This window comes from Rattus norvegicus, chromosome 2 (assembly GCF_021556685.1).
Source record: "Rattus norvegicus strain SHRSP/BbbUtx chromosome 2, alternate assembly SHRSP_T2T, whole genome shotgun sequence".
Lineage (NCBI taxonomy): Eukaryota > Metazoa > Chordata > Mammalia > Rodentia > Muridae > Rattus > Rattus norvegicus.
This window is the reverse complement of record NC_141535.1, coordinates 167,788,815-167,806,092: the sequence shown is the minus strand read 5'-3', so window position 1 is coordinate 167,806,092 and position 17,278 is coordinate 167,788,815. Positions and strand designations below refer to the sequence as shown.

At 36.5% G+C, this 17,278-nt stretch overlaps 1 protein-coding gene across 8 annotated transcripts in view; it reads left to right on the top strand.

Annotated features, from left to right (window-relative positions):
- The window catches only part of Gria2 (glutamate ionotropic receptor AMPA type subunit 2), a 123,586-nt gene that overhangs the window by 39,209 nt on the left and 67,099 nt on the right, over window positions 1-17,278 (top strand). For all 8 annotated transcript variants that reach the window (XR_015661719.1, XM_087621056.1, NM_017261.2 and 5 more), the window contains 1 exon segment: window positions 16,650-16,889. Coding sequence is in view for 7 of the 8 variants with exons in the window: in XM_087621056.1 (XP_087477182.1) it covers window positions 16,650-16,889 (240 nt within the window). In the remaining variant the exon portion in view is untranslated.

Below are 17,278 nucleotides of genomic sequence, written 5' to 3'. Positions count from 1 at the left end.
TTATTTAGCATATATTGACAAAATGATTGTAAAGATTTTATAGAGAGATGGATCCAGAATTTCATCCAAATTATTAAATAAGTTTGAGAGACAGTGATTTATCATCCTGACTTCTAAGCATGCTATAGAGTAGCAGATTTTAATATAGTATTGGAAAAGATTAGATGAATAAATTAACATAACAAATTTGTGGTCCTGGGGGTATAATATTCATATATAAGATGTATTATATAATACATATTATATATGTAGTATATGTGTGTATAAAATCAGTTAATCTTGAAAAAAAGTTTGTATATTGTCTAGTTGTCTTTTATATGAATAGCATTCATGAGTTACTAGTTATATAGTTACGTGTTCCTATTAGTTACTAGTTACAGAGACCTGAAGAGGGCTTGAATTCCCTAGAACTGGAGGTAGGTATGGTGAGCTATCAGATATGTGTGCGAGGCACTGTATCTGGGTCCTCTGTTTCATACCATTTCATACAGTGCCAGAGGCCTGCTCTAGGCATAGTAAGCAGTTTGCTTTACATAAAGTCCAGCATGCCTAACCTTCCTTTGTTTTTTGTTTCCTAAATTCTAATTGAGAACTGCATCTTTGTGTGTGAGTGTATGTGGTTTTTGTGTGTGTGTGTATGTGTGTGTATCCTCTTAAAAATTGGAAAAAAAAACAAGCTGACACCTTTTGCAAATTACTTACAAGTATCCTTAGCTAGAGTCACAACTTTCTTGTGTACATTTTCAATCTTCATTTACAGCACGTGGCTTCTCCATCTTTTTAGGGGCCAATAGCAGTTTTCTAGTTCGTCATGGTTTCCTTTAACTATTGATCATTCTCCAACTCTTCATGACACTTGCCATGATAATTTCCTGTTTCTTATGCATTGTTTGGTGGTGTTGGAGGCCATTAACCAATACTTAGGATCTTCAGTCACTTGGTAAAGCCCAGAGTCTATGTAGAAGGAAAGTGGACACCAAATGGAACCTGGGTGTATAATCACTCAGTACCTACTTTCACCTTAAGTTGTAAAGATTAGAAACCGTAAATTGAAATTCCACACAGAAAAACACTCACAAGTAAGTAAGGCGAGTAAGTAATGCAGTAGTGGCGAGTAAGAAGGATTGGGAAATGAGAATTGAAGTAACAGAGAATGGCAATGTGGATTTACAAGGGACTTGTAAGAGTTGGTAGAAGGTTGATAAAGAACTGCTAAGGATAGGAAAAATCAGTGGGCCATAGCATGGCATTTGCATTTGAGAAGGTGACAAGACATGGCTTTCTTTTCATGCTCATTAACCCCTGCCCTCATACACCTGTGAAGGAACACCACTTAGGCAAAGCTCACCAAACACTAGCACTGGCCCAGGCCCAGAAAACACTTCTGAGCTGGCACTCTCACGAAACTACATTCATTTCACAAAATGAGAATGAGGCAAACTGGGTCACCGGTGTGGTGTTGTTTATTTGCATGAGCATTAGATGCATTTAAAGAGACCTCTATTGCAACCTCTGATACATGCCAGAGAAATACTGCTGAAAATATTTTATACAAATGTTTAGAGATTGAGTCGGACATGGTGGTATGCTCAGGAGGCTGAGTCAGAAAGGCTGGAGGCAAAAAGTCAGCCAAGTTCTATCATCACACCTTCACTATAGGAAACTAAAGCTCAGGTGTAGCGCCTTGGTAGAACACTTTCCATTCCTACACATGGCATTAGGTTTGCTTCCCAAATCTTTTGCATACGAGTATTTAATTGGCTTTTTAAATTGCGAGATGTTAGACCATGGCGATAGGACATTTAGACTTTGTTTCCCCCTTGTACTTAAAACGTTCTTAAACTTTTGCATTTGTAGTAGCTTTCAAAAATTTCTCTCGGTGTATATGGTAAGAATCACTCACAGGGGCTGCTGTTTAGAGTTCTAGAAGTTACTAATTACAGTTCATAGAATATAGATTGACTCTGTCAATCAATTTGCAAACTCAGGTCTAAGAGAGGAGATGGAATCTACTCTCTTCACTAGAGTCACATAGACTTACTGAGTAACTAAGAGCAAAAGAGTTCATTTAGGTTTGCAATGAACATGAGGGATACCAATGAAGCCACCTTGTCATGGTATTTTAAAGTGTTATTTATAAACTTTGGATTTTAAATATACTAATGGGTACTTAAATTAATTAAATCAAATTCATTCTAAGCTGTGATAACTCATTTGGTGCACAGCCCCACCTGAGTTATGGAAATTGTGTACTTAGAAATGTCTACTCCTTCTTGTCAGTTTGAGTAAATGTAGGAAAAAAAACTTGCAAGTGTCTTACAATATGTATAAGCAATTTTCCCTTGTTTTCAGGTTTAACCTTTGATTTTAGAGGTTTTATTTTCCTTTTTCCTTTTTTATGTCTTACTTATTTTGTTTTGGTTTTTTTGTTTGTTTGTTTTATTCGGTTTTGTTTTTGAGACAAGGTTTCTCTGTGTAGCCTTAGCTGGCTGTTCAAGTAATTTGATCTGTAGACCTGGCTAGCCTCAAACTCAGATATCTGCCTGTCTCGGCCTCCCACGTGCTGACATTAAAGGTATGTGTCACCAACTGTCTAGAAGCTTTATAAAGTATTTTTCTTTTACAGAGAAAGGGTCTCAATTAGTAACTCTGGCTGGTCTGAAACTTGTTCTGTAGCTCAGGTTAGCCACAGACTCACTCAACTTCCTTGCCTTAGTCTTTTTAAGTGATGGATTCCAGTTTTGATCCACCCATATATCTAACTAAAACTATTATTTTTAAATTAAATTAACTAAAACCCACTATATAAACTTGTAAAACATAAATAAGATGTATTTATTTCCTTGTGGTTTTGTTTCAAACCGGAGCCACAACAAACCAATTTTTGTAATATATAAGTTTGAGATTTCCAAATTATTTTAAACTATTTTCCAATCTTGGATGATGTTCGAAAACTATTGGTTTATTTATTTTTAATTTTCGGTGCTGATGACCAAACCTGGTGGCTCAAGCATGGTAAGCAAATGGTATTTCTCTGAGCTATCTGTCCAATCCTAGGGAAGTGATTGAAAGGCAGCCTGAGCACAATACACTTATACCTAACACAGTATGCTGTGACCTCTTAGCCAAAGGCAACTGTATGGTTTACATGGAATTGTTCAGTTTATGAATGTTCAAAAAATATAACAAAGAGAAATGGTTATATTGAACAGGGGTTAGTAACAATGTAATTAATGCCCATTAACATTTTCCAGAATAACCTTGATATCCACAAATAAGAACTTAAAAATTAAGACCATCCAAGTTTTGAATCTGATTTTGTTACAAGCAACAGTTTTCCCTGTGTGGAAAACTGCTGTGCTTATAGAAATCAAATCTAATGGCAGTATAGTCTAGACATTATAAACTTCATAAGACTCTGCTGAAGTATTGTACGTGACTGTTGAGTTTCAATTCTGCTGATTCTTGCTATGACTCACCTTACTTATTCTGGGTGTAAACATACAAATAAGAAACCACAATGTCAGTAAAATCCAAGTGTTTGTTTGTTGTGTTTTTGCCACTAGGTATGTTTTATTTTCATTAATAATACATGAAATTTCTATGACATCTCAGGACGAACAGGAATTTGGAGTCACACTGGTGGTGGGAGCACCCATTTAAAGATACACTGTCCAATGGCTTGTGATTAGAGTTTGTTTTGTATAGAAGAAATCATTTCCTAGAAATAGACTAGCACTTAATTCATGTGTTGGTCCAAATAGTATGGCTTATCACCTCTAGCTTGGCCATTAGGGTTTCCTTTATTTTGTTCTCTTTGATTGAAGATCTGTTGCCATTCTTATGAGCTATGCCATAATTTTACTCTTACAAATTAAAACCAGACACATTTTTTAATTCCCTGAGGATTTATGTTAGAATCCCTATATATGTCGGAGCTGTTTATTTTTATATTTTCTTTGTGGACTTGGAAGCTATTGCACAGCTTGAAGGAGGCAGAAAACTAAAGGGTTTCAGCATGGACGTTTGTTCCTGCCTCAAACGCTCACCAGTTGTATTCAATTTAGACACTCTCAAGTTGCCAACTTTACAATTTACTCTGCGATTTATATCTAGAATTAAACAATTTCTCTAAAACCAGACCCACTTTCACTTCGATATCTGAAATAATAGCTTTAACTGACTTCACATGTGCCTTTGTTCAGTGATCACATGAAGCTGAAATAACTTGAGATATATGAGTCAGAATATATTATTAATATTTCCCCTTACAATTAGCTTGCATCTGCTCAGTTTGAGCTTCTCTAGTCTTGTCTTTTACAGAAATAGCTATACTGACAGAGACTTTTGTTTCCTTTTCTTTTTCTTTTACTGGTCTCCTCATTCCAGCCCTCTAAATAGCTTTTATACATTTTAATAATGGAGAAATATTTTCAAGGTAATTATTTTTGTCTTTTCTTATATTGTCTATGGCAGTATTCTGAAAATAGGATATGAATAATTATGGAGTCATATTGATAATGACTAAATACTGATATTATGTGACCTACATTATATTATCTCCCACATTTCCATACACTTGGTGGTGAATTGAGCATCCATCAATAATATATGAGCTTTTAAAGACCAATCTACTATTGGAAAGGAAGAATTATGGGCTGTATAAAAAAACTTAATTACGTACATTGATCAAGTATGTCAGATAGTTATTCAAATTCTCACTCAAATTTTATTGCCTTAATAACACATTGATGGCATGCCTTTAAAATATGTTTCTTTTAAGAAATGCAATACACATACAAAAATAAAATGGTCTTATACCCATGCTTGGAGACTGGACTAAGTGAGGTCTCTAGGTTTAGTAGGATAAAAAATATTGTATGTTAAGTTGGGAAGAATGGTGGTGGTGGTGATAGGGAATACAAGAAGAACTGGAGGGGAGGAAATGATTTTTAAAATACATTAAAAATGACAAATACAAATAACTCAACCAAGTACTTGTTCTAGATAATGAGGGTTTTGACTGCATCTCTAGAGTTCTCTTCGTGTTTGGACAATCCACAACTTTCTTTGGCAGCACATCTAAAATAGAACATTTAAGGAACTTGACAACATTATAATGGTACAAAATGTGGAAAGATTAATCTATAGAGTTTCAAGGCCAAAAGGGACATGAAGAATAAAATGATTTTGGAGAAAGCAGAAGAGGGCAGTGAAGAAATATAAAAGAAATAATGAATGTAAGAAAGTCTAATTTTTTGAAAAAGAAAGGCTAATTAAACAAACAGAGAATGGTGGACTAAGTCCCTTCAAGTAGACTATAACTCACATGGATTTTATGTGAAAAAATATGTGGTAAGGAATACATGTGACTTTCATGACATTTCTAGAACTTCTCTGTTCAGTGTTCAGCTGTTTACAACCATGTCTAAACTAGTCGGGACCTTTGAGAACATTGAGACCTTTCAATTCTGCCACTTGCCAGGAACACCTAACTGGCTCTTGGCTTAGTGAGATGAAAAACCAGGCATATGGGCCATCACCCAGCCTGGCACACTATACATAACACTCGTATCACACCAGCATACAGAGATCTAGACCTCATCTAGAGCCTGAGGCCGGGAAGTCTTTAAAGGTCAAAACTGGTGTGTGTGAGAGAAGAAAATCCATGGCCAAGATGAATTCCACCATCTCTTGTGAAATAGCATCTTCTATAAACGAAGGTGATTCTCCCTCACTTCCATGTCCAGGTCCCATCATTAAAATTTACATTAAAGTCATTGCCCATTACTGCTGATCCCATTATGGCCTGCCATCTTAGATGAAGAATGATGCAAAAATAAATGTTATAGATTTTTAAAGTGGCATATAATAAAGGCCACAGCAATAAACCCAGGACATTTAACCTCACTCAGACTACTTAGCATGAAAGTCAGGGAGGACAGATATTTGCTAGAGAGAAAGAAAAATGCATTCTTACTACTTCACAGTCTTCCACGAATGAGAGATAATGTTGCAGCACATTAACTATTCCTGTGAAAAATGTATGCAAAGGAGAGGCAATTTGTCACTATATGGATGGGTGTCATGGCTGTAGGTTAAACATTAGTGAGGCAATTTATAGCGACTGTCGCTCGGGTGTACTTATTATCCCGCACATTGTCTCAGAGCCATTTAGTGTTTTGCTCACTAGCTAAGCAATGCTTTCTGGGATTTCAGAGAGATCTGTGTAGATATTAAACCAGCATCTCATGAGTGGATGCCCTTTAATCCACAAATGAGAAAGAAAAAAGCCCTCCAGTAGATATGTAAACTTTAAAATAGTGCTATTTATGGACTAGGGAAAGTTTTGTTCCATTTCATCATAGGAAACTCTACTGACCAACAATTTCCACAAAGGACGGAACCATGGTTCAGTTTCTAAAATTCTCCCAAAAATTTTACATAGAATTCTAATAACGTATGTATAACATACTACAATTTTATGCTGAAGGGATAAATGTCACTGAAGATTAACTTCAAGGCTTGATGCATACACAACACAGGGGAGTGCCAACTTTCACTTTCACGGAGGTGTCCTTCCTTCATTTAACCTCTTCATTTGAAGTGTGAAATTCTGCTATGCAAATAGTAATTCCATTGGATGCCACAGGTGTTTCAGAGTGGTGTTTTGGTTTGTTTCTTTTTGTTTTGTTTTGTTTTTCTGCTTCACTAAAGATTGACTATGTTTCACATGGATTTTCAAACGAAGCCAATGGTCCTGAAAAGTAGCAATTCAGGAGTGAAGTATTGGTTTCCAAAATGTTTGAGTATCAACAGAAATAAAGACTTACTACAAGATCCTGCAGTTTATTTTATTAACCTTTTGGTTCTGCTCATATATTCCATTAAGTAATAAATACTGTAAAATTCCCAATTTGGCTATTGCAGAAGAAACAGAAACTATGAACATTGAATTTAGTACTAAAACACACTTGCCTAATCATTAATATTTTCTTGAGTTTGTTCTATAATTTTAATAACACAAACATCCAAACATCCCAGTGAAGTAGATAAACAAGATAGACATCCGCAGTTACTAGATTAGGAACTGAAGTTCAAGATCAGCAGTTTTCCTACCACGTGGTCAGTGAAAGACAGTGCTGGTTTCTCATTCCCCACCTTAATACTGTTATAATACTGAGCCCTTTGATTAAGAAGTACAGAAATTAGCAAGATACCCTGGTAAAGGTACTGTAACTTGGACTGCAGATGGGGTGAAGAGAGAATGACAGAAGGACAGATACAGCCAGGGAAGGTGGCATTCACTTGATCATAAACAGGATACTTTTTGTGGAAGAACTATCATCTTATGATGTGCCATTTATTACCTGTCTTCTGCATGCACTGTTCTTGTTAGCTTGTCCACGTAAATGGATCTTTTTCACTTCTCAGTTGGGTCACTGTTTAAGGAGAAGGCTGAGAAGCAATAATTCTGGCTAACACACAGTCATGCAATTGGCTTTAGAATCACAAATGATAAACACATGTGATTCAGATCACATAGAACTGATAAAACTAGACAAAGGCTGTTCTTAACTCAGCAACTGGAGCACATAGACAGCTTCTGAGCAAGAGGGTGATTGCTGCTGCGATAGAAAGAGATGTATTACAGAAGATGCTGTTTGAGAAGCTATTGCAGAAATTTAGTCAATAAGTGCTTAAGAGACTCTATTAGGCACTGTCAGCAGAGCTGAGGAATACAGATTGGAGAGGTCAAATAGATAGTACTTGCTGAACACTTGTATTCTTGGGATCAGAGATAGGAATATTCTTACATCTTTTGGCTTGAGAAAATGTGTTCGATTTCCAAGTCATGAACACTGTCTTGTGGAAGTGATAAAATTTGAGCTAAAGAAAAGTATGGAAAAACTTTTGTTGCATAATTGATAATATTAACACTAGTTAGAATGCAGAAAGTATGGTGGAAAACAGAGGTTTTCATGTGGTTATATAGCTTCTGACAGTGCTGAGAGAGAGCGAGAGCGAGAGCGAGAGCGAGATCGAGCGACAGAGAGAGAGAGAGAAAGAGAGAGAGTGTTTTGTTAATCCCTTCATATCTTATGATGATGTGGGTAATATTGTTATCCTCAGGCTTTGAAAGACAATAACTTGTCTCTCCAAGCTCAAATCCAGATTAAAATATAAATTCCTCTTATTATTAGAAATTTCAGCTTCTGTCCTACAGTCATTGATAGCACACCCTTGGATGCTAAACTATGTCTCTATGTCTTTAAGATTTTAAGGATAAACAATGTTTTTATGTTTTTTTCTTTTATTTATTCTATAAAGCTTACACTCCTGATTTGTTGAAATAATTTTAATTACACTTGTTTGAGAAAAAAAAAGGCAGCTATAATAGAATCATGGACCTATACCACTAATAGTGTATATGATATTTTATATTGTGTATTTTCTTGGTGTGTAAAGAGGGATAAACAAAGAAATAACTGGAACGATGGAGATTTAGGAAGATTTGCATGTAAACTTGAATTTGATTTTTGATATTAAGGGTGAAAAACCCTTAAAAATAGAATGGAAAAAAGACAAAATTGGGAGACAAATGGTCAGAGAATACCTTCCAGGTAGTGTGTTTTAGGAAGACCTGTAGTGAAGAACATGAGCTTGAAGAAGGCAAAGATGACTGAACTATAAGCTGCAGATGGAGCTTCCTGCTTATGAAGCGACTTACGCCATTTCATTAAAGAAATACCAATGTATAGAGGTAAAAATAGAAAACAAAACTAAATCATACTCAGCTTTTTTCCCCTTCTACTAAATAAGGGTGTGAAGTCTCACAGACTGTATTGTGAATGCCACATTAGCAGCACCAATGAGCAGAGTGATCCAAGAGGAAAGGAGTGTCGGATGCCCCATCAGCAGTGTTGCCAGCCTAGATCTTCTGTGCTTGTAATAAAAAGTGAAATAATCAGCAAATTACCTACACCCGGGAGATTATTACTTCTGTAGTATGACCTAAAACGTCTTATGAAAAGACTTGACTTTGCTGAGGTTTTCAAAGTTGTTATTAAATATTTAACTCAAGTAGAACTCAACAAGAATATCTTCAATAACTCCTTTGCAATCATTTTTAAGTCTCGAGTCATACATGAGCTCCTTATATTAATCAGGCTGCTCATTCACAAAGTTACAACCCTTCGTAAATCTGTGATTGCTCAGACCATGAAACTGGAGCTGAAACTGTCCTCTACCTACATAAATGACTGGACAGAATTCTGATATTTTTTATCTCATTCTAGAAAGTGCCTTCTGCATTTTTCTTGGAGTTAATAGCACACTATTTTGAAGACTCCAGGACTTCTAAGCCTTCTTTCTTTAGAAGACATGATGCAGAGGTAGCTTTATCTTTTGAAAGCATTCTTGGGGAATAAAATGTAGATGTAAATGAAATAATCAATTCACATTTTAAGTCAATTAAAAATACCTTAATTTCAGAGTTTAATGTGTTAGTAGGTGCCTGTAGCTATCATGCTGGTTACAATTTCAGTATGAAATGTTCTTACACGGTTTTGATTTGAATATTTGATTCCATTCTAGCACAACTCAGATGATGCTAGGAATCCAGGTGATGTGGTGCCACTTAGCTAAGGTGCTCATTGTGGGTATGACAATGGAGGTTGGTTACCAGTTTGCATTTCTTTGCTTTCTCTCTGCTACAAGTCAAAACTCCTCTGTCACATATTTGTATAGCTATGAATCTATGCATAACTAAGAGCCCAGAATGAAAAACAGCAGAGGATTAGGGATAAAACCTCCCAGCCTGAAAACTAAAAGTTCCTTTTTTTCATTAAATTGACTGTGTCATATGTTGCCACAGTGATGAAAAGCTTATCACTAATTCCAACTAACACAGAAAGCTAGTGTTAAAAGTGGGGTCATCGCTTTCAGTAAACCTAAAATGTTCCTCTAAATTTTGGAAATAAGCATATGAGGATTTGAAAATATATGGAGATTAGCGCTAATCAAAGCCTAAAGTAGAATTGACTGAGTGATTCCAGTGTGAGCTCAGAAGTCAAGGATACAGACAGCTTAGAATGAACTCATAAAGATGCAAACAGAAAGAAATACTCTACTAAGAGTAGGAATAAAGGCTATTTGTGTATTGTTATGGTGGTGTGTTGCATGGAGATTTTGCTACCCTGCCTCAATGCCCCAGGAATGGGTGGCACTACTAGCACCCACCCAGAGAATACTCAATCTGAAGATGAAAACCACAGACACACAAAATGATGTGGTTTCAACCTGCCTTATTGGCTCAAGTGCTGGACACCTCCAATCTATCATGGCTAGTGTGTCCTTCCTAATACTCTTAGCTCATCATTTCTCAATCTGCCCTAGCTTCAGTTGCTAAGTTACCTTTAGTCCCATCCAGCTCAATATCCCAACCTCCTTCCTGGAGAAGTGGTCTGTGGTCACTCTCTTGAGATCTCTCATGGCTGGTTGGCTTTTCTCCCTCCAAAGCATGGCGAAAAACTCCTTTTCTCTCTCTCCCGCATCTGCTCGTTCGCCTATAGCAACCTAGACGTCTCGCCTATTCTTCAAGCTCATTGGCTGCTAGCATCCTTATTGATGGATCAAGAACCAATTGGGGAACAGGACCTTAGCATCAGGACCCCCTCCCCCCACAAAGTGATGAATATCTCCACCTGTTATCAATTAGCCGAGACCTCGTGGGTAGTAGAGTTTACCATAGCGAAGGAATGTTTAAGAGAGTTCAGCTTTTTGGCTGTGGCATTGTTAATAAGAGCATCTTTTAGTTAGGTTTATAGTGAGAGTTGCAAACAAGGAGTACTTCGCAAAGTTTTGGAAAAGCACCATTTTGCCAGACAATGAGTAAACTTGAGGCCAAACAAGATGTATTTGTTATCAAGATTAGTGCCATAAAAAATAAGCTAATGGCTTACAACTGGGAAAAAGAAAAGATACCTTAATTATAGGTAAAGAATAAATATGACTACATACTCAGCCAGGACTGAGTTTATAAAAGATAAAGGTGCTTAAAAGTGCTCTGTGGTCCTCTGGTTACAAAGGGTTGCTGGGGAAGTATTTCTTCATATTAAGAAACCTCAGCAACTCAGAGGATATTATGCCCACTAGTCAAGGAAGAGAAACTGCTGCTTAAAAGGAAAGCAGGCTTTGATGTTATCCACATGATGCTAGTTTTATAGACATAACAGATGGCAAGATATGTGGAAAAGAGGAAGCTTGGTGTTTATGAATTCTCGAATGAATGCTATTGACATGGGCATGGCCATGCAAAGACCCTAGCCTCAGACCCAGAGGGAATTGGCAAAGATTCTGCCACTGTGGTGTGACTCAGAAAGAAATGGCAAAGCTTTATTAGGGGTCCAACTGTGGATATTAATACAGAAAATGCCCACCAACACTTTCCTCCTAGATTTTTACAGCCTGAAAGCTGCTCTCTTACAGAGACTGCTCCTACCAAGATCAGCTAAACCTGCTTCCTTGATGGATCTGAATCCTGTAAACCCTGCCTCCTTACTTATCTCTTATAACCCTACCTCCATATTCAGCTGCATTCAATTAAGTCTGCTGGTCTGTTCAACTCTTTATTAAAAACATGCTGAGCCCAGGGTGCTACAGTTTCTCTATCACAATCAGAACCACCTGATCACAAATATCTGTTTCTGTATGTGTCTATTATTTCCTCATTTTGTTCTCACCTGACTCTATTCCATCCCTGGTAACAGTTGGAGGATGAATATCAGGAGTTACATTGTCATCAAGGGTCCCTCCCAGATTTGAAAGAAAAGTGTTTATGAGGGTCACAATGCCCCCAAAAGATTCCCTGTGAAGGTAGTGCATGAGGCTTTCTGTGTACGTGCCAATTCAGAGATGCCAGAAATATGGAGTGTCTCCTGAGGAAAACTACAGACAGGAATCATTAATTCTAGGAAAGATGGAAACTGTGGGATACAGGATGGGAAAGCCATCGTGATGGAGTTATTCAAGTCCCTGGGACTTTACCTCCTGACACTTTGCATCTTGGATGTTGTACAGAGCTGAAGAATTTAGTGTTTTCCCTGTTAGATTCATTTTTTGTTGTTGGTTTTGTTTTGGTCTGTGCCTTCCTTCTTATCCCCTATTACTTCATTTTAGAATTGGTGTTTTTTCCTTTGTTATTTGCATCATAGAAATATATAACTTTCGGTTTGACTTTATAGTGGGTCAAGAGTTTGGTTTGTGTCTCATAAGAGACTTTGCATTTGGACTTTAAGACCAGTACATAATGGCTAAGATGATGCTGACTCTCAGAGAGAGACAATTCATTCTGAGATGGGTGTAAGCCTTTGGAAACCAGGGAAAAATGTTAAAATTTGAGTAGGCAATGCCCCTTCAACAACTTGCAAACATTAAACACTTGCTCTGTAGTTTATTGTATTTTTAGGAAAGTGGTAGAGAGTGGAAGCTAGCACACAGGTGAAGAAAATCAGTCACTGAGGTCATGTTCTTGTGAATTATAGATTATACTGGTCCTTTCTTTATCTCTCTTTCTCGTCCTTGCTTCTATCAATTGAACTCAGTTCTACCATAGCCTTCCATTACCACCATGTAAAAAGAGTGAAAATAGAGCTTTTGTATCAAAGACCTATCAGGCACTTGGGTGCCTCACACACAAATGTCCAAGACTTTCTGCAATCTGAGTCTGCTGTTTCCCCAGAGCAGTGCTATGTTTGACTTTGTATTGATGTCATTAAGATCCCCCTTCTCAGACTGTCATTTAGAACTTGGAAACAGTACTTCAGCTAAGATGCTTGCTCATAGATCCCAGTGCCACTTTACCATGTAGGGGTAGGGACTGTGACTGAGCAATATTGATAATTTGTCTGTGTAGAAATAGAATATTGAGAGAAATATTAAAAACTTGAGTACAGTAGGAAAAAAGAAAGTCATTATATGTCATGAAAGTTATTGTGATAGGGTTGAGCATGACAAAGGTTTGTCAAGAGACGAAGGCCATTGTGGTAAAGTAATTACCCCAAAAAATGGTTACCAGGTTAAAAGAGATGTCATTTCTTACAAAGTTTTGTACAGTTTATGCTTCTTATTGAAACAAAGGCACTGCTTCCAGCTGGTTGCAAAACAAAGAAGTCTCTTAACTCACTTTAGACAAATGGAAAATGAAAGGTATGGCTCCTTACTGAGATTTAGTATTCAAAGAGTGGCTTCCTTTTTAAGCATTCCAGTGTGACTGGGGTTGGTTTTTCCAAAACAGAAAATATTTCATTATCAAGAAGCTTCATCAAAAAATCATATTGCATGATATCCCCATAGTGTCTGGATATCATGCCAACCTTTCAGAGAAAATCAAGTAAAGTAGACCTAGGGAGAATTTTATAGCAATCCACCCTCTTCAAATGTCATATTTCATCAATCTGAGACATAGAAAATATTGTAACCAATTCAAATATAAGACGTGCATGTTAGTACACACATATCCATGCACAAAGAGATCACTGCAGAGTTTCCCTAAAAGACATAATTGTCACCACCTTTTACATTTGAATGATAAAGAGCCGGGTTCATCAAATAAATTAAAGGCTACCTTTTTGCCTAGAAGAGAACAAATACTATGGACATGAATAAAATACTACTACCTTATTTTAGAGCTACGTGAAATGTATGAAAAGCAATTTAGTTGTTCTCTGATCTATCAACTTATCCCCAACAGGACTAAAAATAAAAGAGTTGATGTCAATAATCTATTATGTTGATGCAATCTAAAAACCCAGGTTTATGTTAGAAAGACAGAAGCCAGTAGAATGCCAAGAAATATTTAAAGAAAAATAGAAATCTTATAGGAATAATGACCAGTTAGAGAAATATCTGACATCATGGTCAGTTAATATCATGTAATTACTGAAATGTTGCCTATCATTTATTAGTCATCTACACCTATTATTATCACTAGAATCTATTTTAGTAATTCTTTGATGAGACAAATCTATTTCTATATACTTTTGTGAAAGAGAGAAGTAAGATTACGTAGCATTGTCTTTACCTTCAATTGGAGGTAACTCATTTATAAGGCACTGGTATGTCCAGGGTCATTTTGGAAATACTAACTATGCATCCATCAAATGCAACCATATATCCTGGGTTGGTGGCCAGAAGCCTGTCACAGATGGTTTCTATAGAGCAATGCAGTCCTAGGCCAAATAGCTTTTACTTCCCAGAAATAGTTATATTAATGTTTCAAATGATCATTCTGATTATATCGAAGAAAACCGAATAGAGGGTCCATTACTGCAGGTACAATAACAGCTAGCTAATCCATTAATTTTTTAAAAATATGGTACACTAGGTTTGAATGCAGATCTGAACCCAGACTGCCTAGGCTTGAACACAGACTCTTGTACTGACTATCCACATGACTTAGATCATCAATTTCCTCTATTTGGGATTTTTTTCTATCATAATATTTTGGAAATAATAATAGCTCCTATCTCGAGAGTTATCACGAGAAAGAACTTAGAAGACACATGATGTGCACAGCATAAGTATTTCCTATTACTGAAGCAGGCTGGATGGGGCAGAGAAGAAACAGCTACACATTTCCATGTATTGATCTCAGCCTAGAACTTCTAAGGTAACGGAAGCAGAGGGAATCATCATGTGCTATTTACTGAGACAGAAATACCTGAAAAGGACAACGGGTTATGGAAGGAATGGTGACTTTGAAACACTATCATATTATGTTAAAAATAATGGGGAAGCCCTTGGTCCTGCCAAGGTTGGACCCCCAATACAGGGGAATGTCGGGGGGGGGTAAGGGGGATGGATGGGGAAATACCATATGGGGGAGGGGGTGGGGATGGGGACTTAGGGACAGGAAACCAGGAAAGAGAATACCATTTAAAATATAAGAAAGAAATATATTAAAAAATATTTTTTAAAAGAGAAATACCTGAAAAGGACAATTGGTTATGGAAGGAATGGTGACTTTGAAACACTATCATGTTACACTAAAAATAATGGTCCTTCTGCAAAGTATTTCATTAATTTTTATTTTATGTGCAGAGGAACATGTAGGTTGGGGAAGTGTTAAAAATCAACAACCAAATTGAGAAAATTGATGTAATTTTATTTACTAACTTTATTTAATTGCTGCTTGAATGGGTGACACAATACAGGATGCCTCTCTTGTGACAGATCTCTATAGTTCTGCAGCAAGTGTGATATTTTCTCTCACAGAGATTTTGGTTAACATTGGAACAATGGAAACGCACTGGACTTGTAATACAAAGCATTATCAAAACAACACTGCTTAAGCTTTTTTAAAATGTATATTCGTGTGTGATTGTGTATGCTGGTTATATGCTTGCGTGCTGGTGAACCTGCCAACAGGGTGTATGTGCATAAAGGGGACAGAAATGATCTTTGAACAGTGGTCCTCATGAAGGCAGTCTACCTTATTTTTGATACAAGTTCTCTCATTGGATCTGGGAATTGGTGGTTAGGACAGCGCAGTTGATCATGTGTCCCAGGAATCCTCTAGTCTCCACATCCCTAGTGATAAAGTTATCAATGCACGAAGCTATCACTGTTTTCTTTTATGAGTTCTGTGGTTCAAACTCAGTTATCTGCTTGTGAGATATATATTTTACTAACAGAGCCACGTCTCTAGCCCATGTAATGTCTTTTAAGCAATCTGATTTGCTTAAGAATGAGCTGTTTTGAGAGAGTATATTGTCTAGATAAGAACAGGCTATTTCTAACAGTAGTAATAGACATGCTAAAGTGAGAGGGATGAATCTTGCTGGATTTTTTTTTCTAGATAAAAAAACAAAAACAAACAAACAAACAAAAAACTACAGGCCACTAATAGCTGCTGAGAGAGAGACAGAGAGAGAGAGAGAGAGAGAGAGAGAGAGAGAGAGAGAGAGAGAGAATAAATTAACCTGTTTCAGGGATAAGTTCATTGTTTGGTAATCCTATAAAAAGTGTTCAGCACTGAAATTATATATACAGATATATACAGAAGTAAATAAGCAAAACAAAATACCCCCAAAACCTAACCAAACAACTAACCAAAATAACCCATAAAACCGTAAACCATAAAAATCAAAAACAAACAAAAGCCTCAAGCAAACACAGATTCAGAAGGTTGTTATGTATTATTTACATATTTATGCATATATGACATTGATAAGTGAAGAAAAAGAGGCCACAAATTAGCAGGAATGAGGGTGAGGGACCTAGGAAGTGTTAGAAGAAGAAAGGAATTTAATTATGTTTTAATTAAAATAAAAGATTAAAGGTCCCTAGTTACTTATGTCTTTTTTAAAATTATACTTAAATACATTTACCCATGTGAAGCTTGTTAAACAATCTATTTTCTTGTAGTCTTAATTGCTTCATTTTATCCTTTGTAGTTTTTTGAATTCATCAACATGAATGGTAAGTAAATAAGTTTCCATAAATTTTGATGAATTATTGATATTAACTATTTCTTCTGATTTGCTAATGATTTTGTACTTTACAGGAAGGGATATTGAATTTCTGGCCAGACAATGTAATTACATGATGATTAAGTGACCTATCATTTCTGTCTTTTCGATTTCTAGTCTGCTCCCAGTTTTCAAGAGGAGTCTACGCAATTTTTGGATTTTATGACAAGAAGTCTGTAAATACCATCACATCATTCTGTGGGACACTCCATGTGTCCTTCATCACACCTAGCTTCCCAACAGATGGCACACATCCATTTGTCATCCAGATGCGACCTGACCTCAAAGGAGCACTCCTTAGCTTGATTGAGTACTACCAATGGGACAAGTTTGCATACCTCTATGACAGTGACAGAGGTAGGTTACAGAATGTATCCCCTTTTAATGCGTCAAACACAGTATTTGCCCTTGGCATTTTAATGTCATGCTATAGTACAATGAAAGTGTATGAATGCCCAAGAATTTCTTGGTTCAATTTTCTTGTGTAAATGTATAATGCTTTTAAAATATGAATGCATACTTAAAGTAAAATAGAAAGAAAAAATAAAAACAAGAAAACAAGAGTCAAGAGGGATTAGAATGTACAGCCCAGTATTTGAGAGCACAGTTGATAGGGATAGTTTGTGACAATCTAATAACTTAGTGTTCAGTTCTAGCATAAAATAGCTTGCCATGTGTTCAACAAAGATCCCAGAATGACCATGTTACTTATAAGAGGAGAAGTGATGTAAAAAAATTTGTATAAA